This window comes from Amblyraja radiata, chromosome 19 (assembly GCF_010909765.2).
Source record: "Amblyraja radiata isolate CabotCenter1 chromosome 19, sAmbRad1.1.pri, whole genome shotgun sequence".
Classification (NCBI taxonomy): Eukaryota; Metazoa; Chordata; class Chondrichthyes; order Rajiformes; family Rajidae; genus Amblyraja; species Amblyraja radiata.
Window position 1 is genome coordinate 12,874,185 of NC_045974.1, and position 21,251 is coordinate 12,895,435.

The window sequence follows — 21,251 nt, forward strand, 5'->3', positions numbered from 1 at the left end:
GCCCATTTATATTGTGTGAGAATGTAGCATATCCAGGGCAGATTATGGTGCAAAAGAGACAGGGAAGAGACCCCATACTCAAGCCATTGTGCGAAACGCATCTCCTATGCTTCTCGTCTCATTTCATCACCTCGTATTATTCAGACCACAACCACAACAGTGTCAGAACGTACAGCCAAAAGGGTTTGGTACTGAACATTATGTAGCTCAAATGTTTTAAGGCTCAGTTCCGGAATGTCAAAATCCATAATGTTGTATCATTGGGCATTTACAGTTTAATTGAGCAAAAAGCCCATAAACATGCACTGAGCAGAATTGTAACAACAATTATAAATCAAGGAATGCACATTGTTAAGAATTATATATTCTATCAGGAAAAATCCTACTTCAGGTAATCTGAGGAGTTATGCCCCTGTCCCACTTAGGAAACCTGAACGGAAACCTCTGGAAACTTTGCGCCCCACCCAAGGTTTCCGTGCGGTTCCCGGAGGTTGCAGGTGGTTGCAGGTGGTTGCAGGTATTGGAAGCAGGTAGTGGAAGCAGGTAGTGGAAGCAGGTAGGGAGACTGACAAAAACCTCCGGGAACCGCACGGAAACCTTGGGTGGGGCGCAAAGTCTCCAGAGGTTTCCGTTCAGGTTTCCTAAGTGGGACAGGGGTATTACCCTTATATTATCTGTATCCTCACCCTCACAATGCCATTCTAGTTTTAAATAATATCTCATCATAAACATGATACCCAACGCGGAAACCTACATTCAGACCTGCTTGTAATTTTATATCTAACCACCAAGTGGCACTGTAGAGCAACAGGTAAAACTATTGCAGAGCTGACAAATCCCAAGCAGTCGATGATCTACGCTCCAGAGTTTGGAGCGGTAACTTTGGCGATCACGCAAATTCTACAGATTCTAGAATTGTTCCTGTGGATTGCAGGGGAGCAAATATTAACCCACTATTTAAAAAAAAAAAAAGAGAAAACAAAACAACCAGTTGAGAGTCAGTAGTATAGAAAATGCAGAAATTTACGATGAAAGATTTTGAAATGGAGAAAATAATAATAGTAAAGAACAGAGTCAGCATGGCTTTGTGAAAGAAAAATTATGGTTGACTCATTTGCTGAATTGTCTGAGGATGTGACTGGTAGTATAGATAATCGGGAACCAGTGCTTGTGATGTATTTTGATTTTGGGACGGTCCCACAGATAAGGTTAGAGCATGTACATTTATGGACGTCACAACAAAATGCTGTAATGTTTGAAACTGAGAGATCTTCAGTTAAACTATGATTAAATTATATACATTTTGTTTTCTATCTCAAATAATCTATTCCTCCATAGCCAAACATCCAACCTATCATGTGCATGAGCGGATGCTGGTTTAAACCGAAGATAGACACAAAAAGCTGGAGTAACTTAGTAGGACAGGCAGCATCTCTGGAGAGGAATGGGTGACATTTCAGGTCGAGACCCTTCTTCAGTCTGAAGAAAGGTCTCAACCCAACACTTCGCCCATCCAACCTGTCATTTTCAACTCAGCCTTTCAAGTAGCACAATTTTAATTTCAATCTAATTGATTTTTTCATTCCAATGACCATGTCGTTTTTATAGTTTTTGCCTGACAGCAAGTCCTGCGCTGCAAAGCAAATACACAGAAATTAGCACCTGCTACTCACCTGTACTACCCTGAGCCACCACTAGTTATAGTTTTTTAGTTTTAGAGATACAGCGCGGAAACACGTCCTTTGGCCCATCATGTCTGCGCCAACCAGCGATCCCCGCACAGTAACACCATCTTTCACACACCAGAGACAATTCATAATTATACCAAGCCAATTAACCTACAAACCCATACGTTTTGGGTCGAGACGTCTGAAGAAGGGTCTCGACCCAAAAAGTCACCCATTCCTTCTCTCCAGGTTATTCAATGCAACCTTTTCTTCATATTTTAATTATCGATATTGGTAATGAATTTACATGGTCTAGCCACTACTCATAGACCCCGATTTGTCACAGAAAACCTGAAAGACATTGGAAGCCATGCAACAAGGGCTTCCCATGATCGGTGAAGGGGAGGCACTGTCTGGATCTAGCCTATTATACTTGGTCTCGATATGCCAAGTGCAGTGCTCAAGGAAAACAACTTGCAACTATTTTGCTTCATGTTCGAACCAGGACTATTGTACAGTGGAATAGAGCAGCAAGGCTGGTGGTGGGGGAATGGCGTGGCAGTCAAAAACCCACTGCACGTTTCAACCGATTCACTCCAAAATAAAATAGGTACCTCCCTCATTTACCTTGACAGCTACTGCCCTGGTTTCAGGAAATTCTAGAAGGTGGTAATTCAGTTCCTCAACTCGATTGATGCACAGTCTAACATTCGAAGCTCGGCGTAGTGCTTGCGCCAAGGCTCTTGTCCTGTTATCCACACTAAACTTAGCAATGATCTAGACAAAATAAAATGTAGCACCATTAAACAAGAAAAACATTCATATCATGTCACATTCATTCTTTTAATCTTGAATAGCCACAGCTTATCAACACTGAAGAATCCTATTTAAAAAAATAGTAAACCATATAATGGAAACTAACCAAGATAGCCAAAAATAATTTAACTAAAATCTTAACATAAAACATGTGAGTTCAAGACCATTCTGGAAACGATAAGCAATATACTGTCCCATCTCATTGGTAATGGTAGACATAATTTCAGGAACACATGGAAAAGAGAGTGCATATTTAAATTATGTGGAGTAGCCTTGGCATTGATGTGAGTCCTTACTCTTAATCCAAGACAATTATGTTAAAAATATTTAAGACAAATCGATCAAATCTGCAAATACATTTGATATCATAACCGATTAAGTAATAATCTAGGACCTATTAGCCAGGCCATGCAAGTGGGTAAACAAATAACAGAAATGTATATATGTTGGGAAAATAAGCAAGCATCATCTAGGATGATTGTTCGATTCATTACACAAATTAAGTAAAAAGGACAATCAGTAGAGTAATATTGTTTTATGCACCATACATTAAAAAATCAAAACTACGGAGGAGTTCGAAACATATTGAGAAAAATGACCGTTTTTCTGAGGCTTAATTATGTGTACCCTATAATCTCAATTACTTCTGGAAAAGGCAAGCATTGTTCTCTCTCCGAGTACCTATCAAATTTGCAATAAATAATGGGTACTAAAAAAATACAAAGCTTCTGAGGCAATTTAGAGAAGTATACATACCTGTATACAAAAGTAATAGAAGTACAGAATGCAAATCTCAGAGGGACCTTGAGTCATCAGTCTCCTTAAATTCCAAGCTGGATAAAGAGGGACTCACCATAACACTCCATAATTTGATAAGAAAACTCTGACCAAGCACAAGGAGTGAGTGTGTGTGTATATTAATGTGTGTGTGTGTATATTAATGTGTGTGTGTATGTATGTATATATATATATATATATATGTATACATATGTGCGTGTGTGTGTGTGTATATGTATATATATATATATATATATATATGTATACATATGTGCGTGCGTGTGTGTGTGTGCGTGCGTGTGTGTGTAAATACGAGGTACAACAATGATATGTAAAAATGTTTACAATGGAAACTAAAATGTCCACAACAATCGTTTCTTCCATTTTCATGATCAATCTCCGTAAGCTAAATATGAGCTTTTTACTTTTGTTCTGTAGTAGATGCTGGGGTCAAAATAAGTTTTAACAGTGTATTAAAATTGGACAACTCAACACGTGCAATTTTGACATGAATTGTTTAGTAGATTCCCTGTGGTCAACAATGTCACACTAAGAATAGAATTCAAGACAGTGAATGGAAAGAGTGATTTAGAAAGCAACCTAGCTTGCCACAGCTCTTTTCCAGCTGTCTCTCCCATATAACCATATAACAATTACAGCACAGAAACAGGCCATCTCGGCCCTTCAAGTCCGTGCTGAACCCTTATTTTCCCCTAGTCCCATCTACCTGCACTCAGACCATAACCCTTCATTCCTTTCCCATCCATATACCTATCCAATTTATTTTTAAATGATAAAATCGAACCTGCCTCCACCACATCCACTGGAAGCTCATTCCACACAGCTACCACTCTCTGAGTTCCCCCTCGTATTACGCCTAAACTTATGTCCCTTAATTCTCAAGTCATGTCCTCGTTTGAATCTTCCCTACTCTCAATGGGAAAAGCTTATCCACGTCAACTCTGTCTATCCCTTCCACAATCCCCTACCACAATCAGTCTGAAGAAGGGTCCCAACCCGAGATGATGCTGATGCATGTCCTCCAGAGATGCTGCCTGACCCCCTGAGTTACTCCAGCACTGTTCATTTTTTCCTCGCAATGATGAATCCACCTTCAAATGTCTAAACAAAGTACTTTCCTTTAAGTGAATGCCCTATAATCGTGGAGAGGAGATATATTCAAACAGCACGCCACGAGAATGAAAAATGAGGAAATATGAGAATGGTAATCTTAAGGCTACAGGTTAAAAATCTGATTTTTTTCATTTCATATTCCTGGATTTGGGTATCAATCCTACGACCAGCAAACTTTGCTCATCTAAAGTTGGCGGTAAGCTCCCTTCTTTGAATTAGCTGGTGAGGGTATGCCAACAATGGGGTGGAAGTTCCAGAATTTGAACTCAAGGATGACGTATAAGCAACTTTTCCAAGTCAGGACACCAATTAGTTTGGTGGCAAACCTTCAGGTGATGGTCATCCCATGCACCTGATATCTTTGTCCTTCTTTCTGGTAGAGGTCCCAGGTACGGGATGTGATGTTGGAATATCATAGCTGAGTAACTATAGTATATTTTGGTGATCAAAGATACAGACTTCACAATGGTATCGTCACTGAATGTCAAAGTAGGTGTTTAATCATCTCCAGCATCTGTTTTTTTACATGAATATTAATTGGCATCCATCAGCCATGTCTGAGTGTTGTCTAAATCAAGATGCATGCAGACATGGACTGCTTCACTTGCCGAGGTGCTGTGAATAGAATTAAATATTGCACATTCATCAGTGAATACCCAACTTTTGTCCTTATAACAGGAGTTTATTGAAGAAGCAGTTAAATACAAATGGATAAAGAGTCACAAAATGCTGCAGTGACTCAGCGGGACAGGCAGCATCTCTGGAGGGAAGGAATGGGTGACGTTTCGGGTTGAGACCCTTCTTCAGTCTGAAGAAAGGTCTCAACCCGAAACTTCACCCATCCAACCGGTCATTTTCAACTCAGCCTTTCAAGTAGGTTAAGACGGACTGAGCGGAGGTGTTCAGCGAAATCGCCTAGCCTGCGCTTGGTCTCGCCGATGTAGAGAAGTTGACACAGCGGATAGAGTAGATGAGGTGGGAGGAGGTGCAAGTGAACCTCTGCCACACCAGGAAAGACTGTTTGGGTCCTTGGATTAATCGAGATAGGAGGTAAAGGGACAGGTGTTTGTAGTAGATGTCAATCAATAGTCTGTTTCCTGTGATGGAGATGGTGAGATCTAGAAACAGTAGGGAGATGTCGGAGTGAATTTGAGTGCAGGATGGAAAATAGTGGTGAAGTTGATGAAGTAAGTGAGTTCTGCATGGGTGCAGGAGGTAGCACCAATACAGTCATCAATGTAGCAGAGGTAGAGTTCAGGGATAGGGCCAGTGTACGCCTGGAACAGGGATTGTTCGATGTACCCTACAAAGAAGCAGGCATAGCTAGGGCCCATGCGAGTGCCCATAGCTACGCCTTGGATGGAAAGACTGCAAAAGGTTGTAAACACTGCCCAGTCCATCATCAGCTCTGACCTCCACACCATCGAGGGGATCTATCAGAGTCACTGCCTCAAAAAGGCTGCCAGCATCATCAAGGATCGACACCAACCTGGCCACTCACTCATCTCCCCGCTGCCTTCAGGTAGAAGGTACAGGAGCCTGAAATCTGCAACATCCAGGTTCAGGAATAGCTGCTTCCCCACAACCATCAGACTATTAAACTCAACTCAAACAAAACTCTGATCATTAATAGTCCATTGCATTTTTCTGTTGTGTTGAAGCAAAGCAAGAAGTTCATTGTCCTATCTGGGACACATGACAATAAACTCTCGTGAATCTTGAATCTGGATTTGGAGGAAGTGGGAAAAGTCGGAGGAGAAGTTGTTAAGGGTAAGGACCAGCTCTGCTAGGTGGAGGAGAGTATTGGTACTGAACGTTTTTCCTTCCATTATTTATTATGTAAAAGAATATGTGTGTTATGATTGTGTTTATAGTTTGTTTGGTTGTTTGGTTGTTTGTCTTTTGCACAAAAGTCCGCGAGCATTGCCACTTTCATTTCACTGCACATCTCATATGTGTATGTGACAAATAAACGCGACTTGACTTGACTTGACTTGGTAGATGGAAATTGGCTGGTTCTGTCGTCAAAGAAGAAACGGAGGGCTTTAACACCCTCCTGGTGGGGGATGGAGGTGTAGAGTGACTGGACATCCATAGTAAAGATGAGGTAGTGGGGGCCTGGAAAACAGAAATCATTGAGACGAAGAGCGTGAGGTGTCTTGGGCATAGGTATGGAAGGAGTGGAACAGGTGGGATAGGATGGAGTCAAGGTATGTGGAAATTAATTCGGTGGGACATGAACAAGCAGAAACAATGGGTCTGCCAGGACAATTCTGTTTGTGAATTTTTGGGAGAAGATAAAATCGGGCCGTGCAGTGCTGGGGAACGATAAGATTGGAGGCTTTAGAGGGCAGAGAGCTGGATGTTATGAAATCACTAATGGTGTTTGAGATTAAGGCCTGGTGCTCGTCTGTGGGGTCATGGTCCAAGGATAAGTAGGAAAAGGTGTCTGAGAGTTGTCGCCTGGCCTCAGTCCGGTAGAGGTCAGCTCTTTCACTTGCACCTCCTCATCTACTGTATCCGCTATTCCAGGTGTATCTACTGTATCCGCTATTCCAGGTGTCAACTTCTCTACATCGGCGAGACCAAGCGCAGGCTCGCCGATCGTTTCGCTGAACACCTCCGCTCAGTCCGTCTTAACCTACCAGATCTCCCGGTGGCACAGCACTTCAACTCCCCCTCCCATTCCCAATCTGACCTTTCTGTCCTGGGCCTCCTCCATTGTCAGAGTGAGGCCCAGTGCAAATTGGAGGAACAGCACCTCATATTTCACTTGGGTAGTTTACACCCCAGCGATATGAACATTGACCTCTCTAACTTCAGATTGGCCTTGCTTTCTCTCTCCATCCACTCTCCCCTCCCAGTTCTCCCACTAGCCTTACTGTCTCTGACTACATTCTATCTTTGTCCCGCTCCCTCCCATGACATCAGTCTGAAGAAGGGTCTCAACCTGAAACATCACCCATTCATTCTCTCCGGAGATGGTGTCTGTCCCGCTGAGTTACTCCAGCATTTTCTGTCTACCTTTGATTGAATCAGCATCTGCAGTTCTTTCTTACACATGGATAAAGAGTCATATCGTTACTGAGGACTTATCAATCGATCTGGCTCAATTGTCCTCTGGCAGTCTCGGAGATCATTGGGGTTAAATAAACGAGTTAAGTTCCTTCAAAAAGTGATTGGATATTGCATGTGCAACAGCATAAACATGTGAACAGGTTTGTGGAAAGGAATGTACCATGAATAGGAAAAGTTTAGAGGGAGGTGGGCCAAAGGCAAATGGGACTAGATTGGGCACCTTGGTCAGCATGGACATGTTGGGCAGAGGTGCCCATTTCCGTGATGTATGACTCTATGTTTACTTTTTAAAGTCAAATATATGGTTTTGCGCATCAGATACTAGACTTCAAAGTAACTTTAAAAATATACAATATGTCGCTAATTTATGATTCTAGAAATAATTAAAATCTTGTTAGACTAATTACATTTGTTAAAAGTTATTATAAAAAGGAGGGCACAAGAAATGAAATTGTATAGACGGAAGGTGTAATTAGAAAGGGAAAAAATTGCTCAATTTGACTGAGAGAAATAAATTGAACTTAAGCATATCAACTTTGGAACGTTACCTTTTCTCGCTGAAGAGCCAAATACTTGACTTTATCATCTGCTGGCTTGGCTTCTTTGTCATCAGATCGTTCGTCATCTTTCATTGTGCTTTCACTCTTCAGCTTTTTTTGCTTGATTTCAGCAGCGTCTTTAATTTCAGGCCGCACCTTGGGAACAAAACTACCAAAGCAGGTATCCACGAATGCTTGAACACTATTTGTCGGGTATGAGAGCAAGCTAGCAAAACTCTTCTTTGCAGATGCAGTTGACGAAGGCACATCAGCTGCAGCAGTGTGTTCATTGCCAATATTTAAACCATCGATTTCTTTATCATCTACTTCGTTCATTTTTGATTTAGAAGTTGCTGTCCATATGGGATTCTTCTTGGACCAACCTTTTTGGTCAAACAATGATAATTTATTCTCTTTTGCTGTATCTATTTGCTCCCCACTTCCAAAATAACTGTTGATATGATTTGCCACATAATTGTACGTTTCACCAAAATTTGTCGTGATGCAGCTGACATGGAAGAGATTTGATTTTTCATCTTTCTCTCTATTAATTGCACTATTACCAGATAATTTCTTGTTAGAATTGTCTTCAAGTTCTGAGCCAACAGGGGTGTTGGAAACAGAACGAATGGTATCCTCTGCGGTTTGGTTCAGATCCAAACCATCCTTCACTGTGTTCGACTTAGTAGTGGTTAGTTTCTCTGAGCTTTCATGTGGTACTGCAATCTCAGTTTCCGAATGTTTCACTGAAATACTTAGAGTGGGCTTCAACCGTACAAGTTTCCCAATGAGCTCAGTGTGCGTGGTACTGACAGCTTTTGACACAGAGTCTAAAGTGCTCTTAATGCGCGACATGCAATGCCTGAAGGGTGTTGTTCCCTCTGGAGGGGAGGTATTTTAATGCAAAATGGAGTGTTACAAAATAAATGTAATTTTTCAAGTAATGTTAATCACCTATATGTTCCAGCTCTCTTCTGATCCATTTGCAGTGAGCAAGTTGGACGCTTTCTTGGGTCTTATTACTGGACGGTGGACTAGTTAGAAAGTGGTCCAGAATAATAATGTACTTGCAAAGCAATTCTCATTGGCAGAATCCTCTAAGGTGACATGTTCATCATAATTTATAAATACAGATGTTTCAAATATCAAACACACAGATGCAGGGGGGCTGCAGTACTTTTCCTGACTCCACTTTGATCCTTTGTTCTGCACATCACTTGGTCTCCCTATGCGTTTCTGAGGAACAAAACAAAAACACCCATGGATTTATTTTTTACAAAACAGCAAGGCTGGCCTCAATAGAATACACCAAAGTGCAAGTTTGCTTTGTTATTGGAAGCTTAAGTTATCAAAAAGAGGATTTATCAAATTCTAGAAGACATGACATTTCAAATATAACCAATCAGTAGCAACAGCAAATTATTTAATAGCTAGAAATATTACAAAATACGGTTTCCCCCTTCCCAACAGCATTAAAATTGAAGGGGTCCGGCTAAACACAGAACACTCCTAGTAAATGTTCCTAAACTGTTACACATCGCAAGTGATCCAACAAATTGAGTGATAGCAGGATACCTGACCGCAATAGATATAACAACCAGCCTGATATCAACCCATGTACATTCAAAAGATGAAATATAGGATTACGTACAGCAACACTATCTGACTTAGCTTTGTCTGACCTGCACATAAAGCAAACCCAATTCTAGTAGTCAACTGTTCAACACAGTAACAAATGAATCTTTGCTGAATAACTCACAGGTTACCCGATCGTGCATTTAGCCACCAAACCATTGATGAGAAATAGCAGGAAATCTGAATCTATATTTTGGATAATTGTATTACCTGAACATGCTTTGCTATCATAAATTAAAAAAATCAGTGGCCTGCAAAGGTAAAGTTCAATTGGTCAATAAATGGCAAACACTGACATTTCATGAGATTAGTCTTAAATCTACTTCAATGAAATTGAAACGGGAGGTCATTTCACAATTACACACAGATTTCCAATGTCTCTGATGTTTACAGAAGGGCAAGAAGTGATTTTTGAATATGAATGAAACGGTCAGACTGTAGATGATCGCAACTATATTATATAATTACAGATTCAGTGAATATTGCAAGTGTGTTGGCGCCGTCTGCGATGGCAGCCTCGCCAACGGTCTGTCTGTCTTTTCGTCTTTTTTGTTAATTTTAGTGTGTTTAAAAAAGTATGTGTTAATGTTCTCTGGTTTGTTTTATGTGGGGGGAGGGTGGGTCAGGGGACCCACCCACCCCTAATCTCTTACCTTGCCGGAGATGAGATTGTTTTCCGGATCATATCTCTGGTCGCTCTGCGGCCTAACATCATGGGGCTGGAGGCCTTGCTCGAGACTGACTTTGAGCCCCACTGCGGGGCCGTGGATTTACCATCGGAGCCTGCGATCCCTTGCCTGGGATCGACGCTCCAACCGCGGCCTGCGTGTTCCAACATCGAGGAACTTGCCGTCTCAGGTAGAGACTGATGTCGGGAAGCTCCAAAGTCGCATGAGGTTCGACCAGCCCTGACTCGGGGTCCGATCGCCCGGCGGGGGGGGAGCTGAGATCCTCCCGATGCGGTAGCTTGATCGTCCCGACACAGAGGGCCCTACCACCGCCTACGGGAGCCAAATCGTCCCATCCACGAAGGCCTAGGGGCACCCGACCGCGGGAGAACAGAGAAGGGAAGAGATTTAACTTTTTTTTCGCCTTCCATCACAGTGAGAAATGTGGAGGAGTCACTGGGGTGGATGTTTATGTTAAAATGTATTTTGTGTGTTTTGGTGCTTTTTATGGGTATGACTGTATGGCAAATCAAATTCCTTGTATGTTGCAAAACATACTTGGCTAATAAAATATGATTATGATTATTATGATTATGATTATGATGAACTAATGTCAGAAACGGAAATAAATGGCCATATTCAAATAGCCATTACAGACACAATTGCAAAATCACTGCGATTGGGAATTAAATAATCCAGGATATTTAACTTTTCGAAGGGAGAGGCACAATGAAGAAAGAATTGATAATAAAGTCCTGATAATAAAGGATAGGATAAAGAAACCGGAGATGAAGGACCCAACCTCAGAAAATAAAGTGACGTAAAAGTGACACAATCTGACTCACCATACTAGTAATGGGTTTTGGCGAGCTTGTATCAAGAACATTATATATACTGAAGGTACACAAAAAAGCTGGAGAAACTCAGCGGGTGCAGCAGCATCTATGGAGCGAAGGAAATAGGCAACGTCTCCAAAATCATAATCATATCTAAATGAATTGGAGAAAATGTGTGCTTGTGCAATTTCACGCCTCTTAGTAAAGTCAAATGCATCGAAGAACACTGCCACCTCTATTCTTATCCTATCTTATTGCCTAATTCTGGTTTTATCTATAGCTGTATTGTGAACGGAGATTGAAGTGGAAACCCTGCAAATGTTACAAATCCAAAATAAAAGCAGAAATTGCTGGAAATTGTCAGTAAGTCATAGAGTCATACAGCGTGGAAACAGGCCCATCGTCCCAACTAGCCCTGACCGACCAACATGTCCCATCTACACTCGTCCCACCTGTCTGCGTTTGGCCCATATCATTGTAAAACTATCCCATCCATGTACCTGTCTAAATGCTTCTTAAACATTGCGAAAGTACAAAGTCAGCTAACACAGAGCTAACATGTTGCCAGATCTAGGAATAGATAGAAATTGAACATATTTCAATTGTAAAGCAATGGAATGGGTGGAGATCAAAGGGGTTGTCTGTGATAGAACAGAAATGACACAAAATGCAGTTGGTCAGCTGAAACATCGAAATATGGATCAATCTGCCTCAAATATTGTCAGACTGAACTTCCACTGCTACAGAAATCCCTAACTGCTCAATTAATTTACCTAATAATAATGCTGAACTACATTGAAGTTATACTTTTATTCTGCTAGAACAGCACTTGGCTCATTAAGCTTAATCCTTAACATACAGGGACAGACAGAAATAAGAAATCTAATTTATACACGTATGCCATTTGATAAGGGCAGCATTGTGTGGACAACTGCGTCAAAGGCTGGCAGTTGAGTATGCTGCAGAGAATAACAATTCTCGCTTTAATTAGGAATGTTTCGATGCTCTGGATGGCAAAATTAATTGCAGACAACCAAGTAAGGTATCAACAGCAGGTGAATGTACAGGGGTCAACACTCTGAATGGTTTAGAAAGGAAATTGGGTATGGGGATGTAGTTTGCAAGAATTACACAATTTTGCTGTCCACACAGTTCTGCCCTTATCAAGTGGTGAAAGCATTTCGGGTCGTGTTGGGTCGCGTCGGGTCTGAAGAAGGGTCTCAACCCGAAACATCACCCATTCCTTCTCTCCAGAGATGTTGCCTGTCCCCACTGAGTTACTCCAGCATTTTGTGTCTGCCTTCCAAAGGAGAAAAAGACACAGTGGAAAAAGTCAGCACAGTGGCGCAGCAGTAGAACTGCTGCCTGTGAACTACTTATGTTTTCCCTTGCGCTTTGTTTCAATTATATTTATTTTTTAGAAATTAAACAACAAAAAAAAGAAAATTGGCAATTATGTGGGAGTGTTTCTTCAAAGTATTGAAAGCCAGTGAGCCAACAAGTATGGTTTATCTTGCTGTCAAAGAGGTGCCTGCAGATTGAAAGGTATTGAAAAATAAACAAGTGGGGATGGGGGGAGTGAAATCAACTGAGTTGTCAATTTTAATTTTCTTTCAATTACTCTTTGATTCGCGAGAGCGATGGGCACAAACAAAACAATTTGTAGAGCACCCATAACCAATACTAATGAAAGGAATAATAAAAGCAGCAATTAACAAACTGATCACTCTTCCTTCACCACCACACTCATTCGCTTTACAGAACACGTTCCTGGACTAAACAAGTTCTCCTTCAACTCCACTCATTTTTTAAAGTCAAAAGTGTGACAATGGAGACAGACACTCAACCAACTAGTCCCTTTCTCAGATACTAGCAGTGACAGTGACTAGTGGGGTGCCACAAGGCCCAGTGCTGGGACCCCACTAGTTATTTACAATATATATTAACGATTTAGACAACAGCAGTGAGACATGGGCTACATATGCCAGGCAGGAGAGAAGACTCAACACCTTCCACCTGAGAAGCATCCGCCGTATCCTGGACATATCCTGGCAAGACAGAGAGTCCAACGCCTAGATCTTGTCTCGCACTGGCCTTCCCAGTATGGGCACTCTACTCAGGCAGTGCAGACTGCGGTGGCTGGGCGTATTCCAAAAGACATCCTCTATGGAGAGCTGACATTTGGGAAGAGAACCATCTCCCGCCCCCAGCTACGTTACAAGGATGTCTGCAAGAGAGATATGAAGATGCTCGACATCAATGTGGAGTCCTGTGAGAGCCTTGCAGCTGACCGCACGAGGTGGAGAGGTACCCTGAACCAACATTTCAAAACAGGGGAAGAGAAACTGTTGAACGCAGCGGCAGACAAGCAGACACGCAGAAAGGAGCGCAGCAACTTCAACAAACCAAAGACCTTTGCCACGGAGACTGTCACTCCCGCATTGGTATCTTCAGCCAAAAGCGACGCTGCTCCAGCCGAGGTTTGGAGCAAGCAGCCAACAACTAGGATGCATCACCCATGGTCAGTCATGACCGAGGGGGGCCTACGACGAGACAAAGGAATTAAATGTAACATCTCCAAGTTTGCGAATGACACAAAGCTGGGTGGCAGGGCGAGCTGCGAGGAGGATGCTACGAGGCTTCAGGGTGACTAGGATAGATTCAATGAGTGGGCAGATGCATGGCAGATGCAGCATAATGTGGATAAATGTGAGGTTATCCACTTTGGTGGCAAAAATAAGGCGGCAAATTATTATCTGAATGGTGTCAGATTAGGAAAAGGGGAGGTGCAACGAGACTTGGGTGTCCTTGTACACTGAAAGTAACACAGACAATGAAGAAAGCAAATGGCATGCTAGCCTTCATAGCGAGAGGATTTGAGTATAACAGCAAGGAGTTCCTACTGTAATTGTACAGGGCCCTGGTGAGACCACGCCTAGAGTATTGTGTGCAGTTTTGGTTTCCAAATTTGAGGAAGGACATTGAGGGAGTGCAGCATAGGTTCACCAGGTTAATTCCCGAGATGGCGGGACTGACATATGATGAAAGAATGGATCAACTGGGCTTATATTCACTGGAATTTAGAAGGATGAGAGGGGTTCTTATAGAAACATAAAATTCTTAAGGGATTGAACAGGCTAGATGCAGGAAAAATGTTCCCTGTGTTGGGGGGAGTCCAGAACCAGCTGTCACCAGTGTAAGAATAAGGGGTAGGCCATTTAGGACTGAGATGAGGATGTGAATCTGTGGAATTCTATGCCACAGAAGGCAGTGGAGGCCAATTCACTGGATGTTTTCAAGAGAGTTAAATAATGTTGAGGGAGAACGGAATCAAGGGATATGGGGAGGAGGCAGGAACGGGGTACTGATTTTGGATGATCAGCCATGATCATATTGAATAGCTCGAAGAGCCGAATGGCCTGCTCCTGCACGTATTTTCTATGTTTCTATACATAGTTGTGTTCTTAATTTAGTCCTACTTAGCCAACCTCCCACCCCGCCCTAACTGCTTTTTTTTTTTTTTAATAGTACATGGATAACAGCATTAGTGTTCTTGCATTTACAGAGAGCTAGAAATGGTCATTACGTTTGCTTCCAATTTCCACTCTGCTCTCGCTTCAACATAGTCCATCTCTGAGTCTTCGCTTTATGGACTTCCCTATCTCCATAGGTCTTGGGCTCATGCTCAATATACAAATTACTCCCAGGTTAAGACAGGGTTTCATTCCTGAGAACCACTCACAACCCAAACATACAGCAAAAGTGAAATATATTTAAATTTAAAAAAGGCCAACAATGGGCAACGTGCAACTAAGCCAGAGCATTTGACTCATCCATTCAAATATTTCCACAGAGTGTCCACATGGCAGTAGATATCCAGATCTCCACAGCAGCTGGCAAATCCAAACTACCGATTTCCCAAAGGCTCGCTCATATGTACATAAGACAGGCGTTCGTACCCTGGGAGGATCTATATAACATAAGTTCACCGACTCCAAAATCTAGCTTGGCTACACTTCCTTCCAAACTTACTTCTGGCAATTACTCCCTATTATCTGCCAGCTTCTGTGTCTCTGGTCTAGGTTCTAATGATGAGACTTTACCTCCAGCACCTGCAAGATGCTTATTCACCTTCATATTTGCTTATTCAATTCCACCAATCTCTCCCCTTCCCACAAAATGTTCCCAAGCAACCATATGAGTCACATGTGCCTTCCCACCATCCATTGACCCTCGTAGACCTTCCAGATGGAGCAGAAATGTATTTCTTCCTTTGTGGGGCATTACATTCAGTGCTCATGTAGTCACCTTTACATCACAAAAAAAATGCACATTGACTGCATTGCAGAACACTTCCATTCATCACTCACACTGAATTTCTAGTCACCAATCATTTTAATTATCCATCCTCCTATACTGTTCAAACCAAACCCAATATAAGCTTGAGGAACTACCCCTTTTCTTCCGTTTCAGCACACAGCAATCCACAAGAGCCAACTCTGATCTGTTGGGTACTTCCAGCATTCTCTTTTGTTTCAGATTTCCATCAACTACTATGATGTGTCTTTCAACAGATCCAGCATATTCCTTTCTCTTTATTCTCTCCAATTGTTTTCATTTATTTATTTATTTATTGACTAAGCAGGTCCAAAATCATTGTGATATGGACAATCTTCGTCCCCAGACTATTGCAGGCCATCCTAGTGTTCCATCCATCCTCTCCCCTCTCTGCAACTTAAAAAAATGTTTTCTCACTTCTTCAGTGCTGATGAAAGGCTTTTTGACCTTGTTCCTCCCTCTACATAATGCTCAGCATTTGCAGAACTGTGTTTTTATTTAAGATATCCAGCATTTTGCAGTTCAGATATTCAATTTCTGATCACTTCTGGATGCAACAGGGTGTTTTTTGCTGGGTGACAGCCAGATAACATAATACCATGGGAAGGCTTAACCAATCAAGTGCAAACACACCCACTGACAGCTGATGCCGCTGGCGTGGAAATCATGTTCAAACCAAAACATTTGCTTTTAATGCCTCATGCAGCTTTCAGATAAACAGGAACATATAGCCTTTCATCAGCATCACTGGCAGGTACTATTGTGCACCTGCTAGAGCATCGCAAAGCTGGATGCATTATTGCAAGAAGGAGACCATAAACTTAAAATAATTACAGGAAGGGGAGATGAGGAAAACGTTTTCACCCAGAAGTGGTGGAGCTGTCTGCCTGGGAAGGCAGCAGAGGCATGAGCGTTCACCCTATTTAAACAATACATGACTGTGTACTTGAAGACCAGTGCCCTGCATGGCACTGGGTTTAGATGGAGGCAATTCTTCACAACAAAATAATACATAATTTATGCTTATGCTTGTACATAATCCCCCTATTTTGGGGCAGCACAATGTTTGGGACATGGCTTCACAGGCATTTGTAATTGCCTAGGTGTGTTTAATTGCCTCTTTAATGCAGATACAAGAGAGCTCTCAGCACCTAGTCTTTCCATCACCTTTGGAAACCTTTATTGCTATTTGTGAACATGAGGACCAAAGTTGTGCCAATGAATGTCAAAGAAGCCATTATGAGACTGAGAAACAAGAATAAAACTGGTAGAGACATCAGCCAAACCTTAGGCTTACCAAAGTAAACTGTTTGGAACATCATTAAGAAGAAAGAGAGCACTGGTGAGCTTACTAATCGCAAATGGACTGGCAGGCCAAGGAAGGCCTCCACAGCTGATGACAGAATAATTCTCTCTATAATAAAGAAAAATCTCCAAACACCTGTCCGACAGATCAGAAACATTCTTCAGGAGTCGAGTGTGGATTTGTCAATAACCACCGTCTGCAGAAGACTTCATGAACAGAAATACAGAGGCTACACTGCAAGATGCAAACCACTGATTAGCCACAAAAATAGGATGGCCAGGTTTTGTCAAGAAGTATTTAAAAGAACAACCACGGTTCTGGAAAAAGGCCTTGTGGACAGATGAGACGAAGATTAACATGTCAAAGTGATGGCAAGAGCAAAGTATGGAGGAGAGAAGAACTGCCCAAGATCCAAAGCATACCACCTCATCTGTGAAACACATTGATGGGGGTGTTATGGCCTGGGCATGTATGGCTGCTGAAGGCACTGGCTCACTTATCTTCATTGATGATACAACTGCTGATGGTAGTAGCATAATGAATTCTGAAGTGTATGGACACATCCTATCTGCTCAAGTTCAAACAAATGCCTCAAAACTCATTGGCCGGCAGTTCATTCTGCAGCAAGGCATTGATACCAAACATACTGCTAAAGCAACAAAGGAGTTTTTCAAAGCTAAAAAATGGTCAATTCTTGAGTTGCCAAGTTAATCACCTGATCTGAACACAATTGAGCATGCCTTTTATATGCTGAAGAGAAAACTGAAGGGGATTAGACCCCAAAACAAGCATAAGCTAAAGATGGATGCAATACAGTCCTGGCAGAGCATCACCAGAGAAGACACCCAGCAACTGGTGATGTCCATGAATCGCAGACTTCAAGCAGTCATTGCATGCAAAGGATATGCAACTAAACATGACCAATTTCATTTACATGGCATTGCTGTGCGAAACATTATGGTGCCCTGAAATGGGCGGACTATGTATAAACACTGCTGTTATTTTTACATGGTGAAACCATAATGTCTAAAAATGGCCTTTACTAAAATCTGACAATGTCCACTTTAACCACATATGATTTTTTTTCTATTACATATCTCAAATTGTGGAGTACAGAGGCAAATAAATAAATGATGGGCCTTTGTCCCAAACATTATGGAGGGGACTGTACACCAGGCAGGTAGGGGGGTCATGGCCAGGAGCATGGGGGTTCAGGTACAGGGCAAACGGGATGAGGTGTGGAGGGGGAGGACAAGGAGACAGGGCCAGTGTGAGGGAGTGGGGTGGGGTGGGGGTGGGAATGGTCGGAGAGCAAGGCATGGGGACAGGGCAAAGTGACAAGGCCAGTGAGAGGAGGGCAAGGGGAGGGAGGAGGAACAGGGAAGGGTGGTGGGGGAAGTGGGAGGGGGTCAGGGGGGGAAAGAGGCAGGGAGTAGAGAGAGGGGGGAGAGAGGGATAGGTCCGGGGCACAGTTAGTTACAGGGGAGAGTGGCGGGGAGAAATGGGCACAGGAGAGTGTCAGAGGGTTAGGGTGAATGGGCAAGGTGACAGGGCAAAGGGGGTGCAGGGACCAACCCCCAGCGGTGGGATCTTCCTCCACCTGTCCCTGGAATCTTCCAGAACCCGCCCGATACAGGAGGAGGGGGGGGTGCGGGAGAAGCGCTTACCCTCCGGCAGCTCGGCGACAGACATTGCCGTCTCCTTCCCCGGCCGCTCCTCGCTGGGGTTGGGGTTGGGGCAGCGGCGGCGGCGATGTCATGCAACGACGGCGGGCGGGCGGGCGGGCGGCGCCTCTACACGCAGGCCGCGCCTCTACGCGCAGGCCGCGGTCTCCCCGGCCCCGCCCCTCTGCCTGCCAATCAGGCGGCGCCGGTCACGCCCCCCTCCCCTCTGCTCCAATCAGAGATCAGCAGGTGACGTGTCCGCTGTTTTGATGTGTGTGTGTGTGACGTCAGGGGTTACTGTCGGTCAAGTCCATGGTGCCATCCAGCTGTGGTGGATAGTCAGTCTGAAGAAGGGTCTCGACCCGGAACGTCACCCATTCCTTCCATCCAGAGATGATGCCAGTCCCTCTGAGTTACTCCAGCATTTTGTGTCTACCAGCTGTGGTGGATGATGTGCACTCATAAGTTCACAAGTCCGAGGCAGGAGCAGAATTAGGCCATTTGGCCCATCAAGTCTACTCTGCTGATCTATCTTTCCCTCTCAGAAGATAGACACAAAATGTTGGAGTAACTCAGCGGGTCAAGCGGCATCTCTGGAGAAAGGGAATGGGTGACGTTTCAGGTAGAGACCCTACTGGAGACAGACTCGGGAGAGGGAGATACAGAGATATGTCGAAGGGTGAGGTGTGAAAACAACCAATCATAGCAGACAACGATCAAGGAAATGTTGAATGGTTCATTGGGTCTGAAGTTCATTGTGTCTGAATATCCTGTGTCGGAAGGAACTGCAGATGTTGGTTTACACCAAAGATAAACACAAAATGCTGGAATAACTCAATGGGTCGGGCAGTATCTCTGGAAAAAAATAATAGGTGACATTTTAGGCCAACACCATTCCTCAGACCCGTCTCGACCCGAAACATCACCTATTCCTTTTCTCCAGAGATGCTGCCTGATCTGTATTATAAGTTGCAAACATAATTCCACAGCCAGTTCATTTTATTTCTGGCCCTTCAATATCACGTATCAACTCTGAGACTGGTCCATTGGCTTAAGCCACATTCTGTGATGAGCGCATTACTTGGAAATCTGATTGCAGTGCAAAGTCAAGAAAATACCAACCTTCTGAATAAGACATAAAGTTGCTCTCCATCTCCTTGCTGAATGTAAAAGGCCTTAAAGAAAAGCAGGAGGCAATTCCCAGTGTTCCTGCCAAAATCTAGGACGCATGTCTCTGGGTTAACTGTTGCTCAGAGGTGCGACCCGTACTGGTGAGTTAGAAGTTCATCGGTTCGAGGCCCATTACGACATAGGCACAATAAGCCAGATCTTGGAGAATACCACACTGTTAGAGGTACCAACTTTCAGAAGGTCATGAGAAATATGCTGACTCCTAAGCTGGTTGTAACAAAGTCCATGGTAAAATGTGGTTGAGATGCAAGGAAAGTTGACCCTGCTGTGCTAGAGGCCATTTTTATCAATCGACTAAGGTCGTTGAAAAGACTAATTATCCAGCACAATTTGGTTTATTCTTTCCTAGAACGTGATGTCCCTAACAAGGCGAACAATTTTTATTCATTCCTACATACCCCTAAGATGGCAGTGGTAAGCTGCTATCTTGAACCACAGCAGTCCACTTAGTAAAACTACCCCAAGAGGTTAAGTTTCAACACCAACAGACAATAAAGATACACAATACACAATACACAATACAATTTATTTGTCATTTGGACCCCGTTGAGGTCCAAACGAAATGTCGTTTCTGCAGCCATACATTACAAAATGAAAAAGACCCGAGACACAACACAATTTACACATACATCCATCACATCGCTGTGATGGAAGGCAAAAAAACTTATCTCTCCACTGCACTCCCCCCCCCCCGATGTCAGAGTCAAAGTCAAAGCCCCCGACGGGCGATGGTGATTGTCCCGCGGCCATTAAAGCCACGCGGGGTGATGCAAGGTCGCGCACCGGGTCTTGGTGTTAGAGCCCCGGCGGGCGCTCGCAAAGTTCCGCGGCCATTCCAAGCCGCGCGGGGCGATGGTAAGTACCCGCTCCAGGTGCTCTTCAACCCCGCAACTCGGACGGGAGAAGTCGCCGCTGCGGAAGCCCCGAAAAGCGGTCTCCCACCAGGGACCCGCGGGCTGCCGGTGTTGCCGTCCGCCAGACCCGCGGCTGCAGCCTCCGAACCTCCGGGGGTCGGGTCACAGCAGCGCTCCACCACAGCTCCACCCGCTCCGGACTCGGCCAGCCCCGTGACGGTGAGTAGTCCGCAGCTCCGCAACTGGAGCCCCAGGTCGTTCCTGCTGGAGGCCGCTTCACGTTGCCCAGCCCCAACGACAACGGAGACCCGACAAAGAAAAGGTTGGGTCTCCCGTGCAGGGGAAAGATTTTAAAGTTTTACACATACCCCGACAAAAAAATAAAATAAAAACTACATAGAAACGAGACAAAAATAATAAAAAGACAGACGGACTGCAGAGGCCGCTGCTGACGAGAGTCGCGCCGCCCACCGTCTGCAAGGGCTGGTCTAAGATAAAATAGTAAGATTAAACGAGAACTTACCAGTTTGAAGTTTGATCTGTATTTTATGAGGAGTTACGATGAGGGATTACGTGAAGAACCCGCTCAGTGCGCAGGCGCGGCATACTTCCAAGCAGCGGTGTGGAATCACAGATAGACACAGTTATTTGAAGTAAAATAGTAAAGACAAGGAGACATCAGTTTATTAGTTTGATCCATATAATGAGGGTGGGAGCGGAGGGCACGTAATCCCTCATCGTAACTCCT

General features: G+C 43.6%; 1 protein-coding gene across 1 annotated transcript in view; it reads right to left on the reverse strand.

The window, feature by feature from the left end:
• Window positions 1–18,629, reverse strand: part of pnpla8 (patatin like phospholipase domain containing 8) — a 54,696-nt gene extending 36,067 nt beyond the window's left edge. Inside the window, exons 1-3 of the mRNA XM_033037704.1 lie at window positions 18,462–18,629; window positions 8,021–9,247; window positions 2,295–2,444 (exon numbers count right to left, since the gene is read on the reverse strand). Coding sequence (XP_032893595.1) covers window positions 2,295–2,444; window positions 8,021–8,866 — 996 coding nt within the window. The 5' untranslated portion in view covers window positions 8,867–9,247; window positions 18,462–18,629. The remainder of the gene's footprint in view (window positions 1–2,294; window positions 2,445–8,020; window positions 9,248–18,461) is intronic.
• Window positions 18,630–21,251: the final 2,622 nt, after the last annotated feature.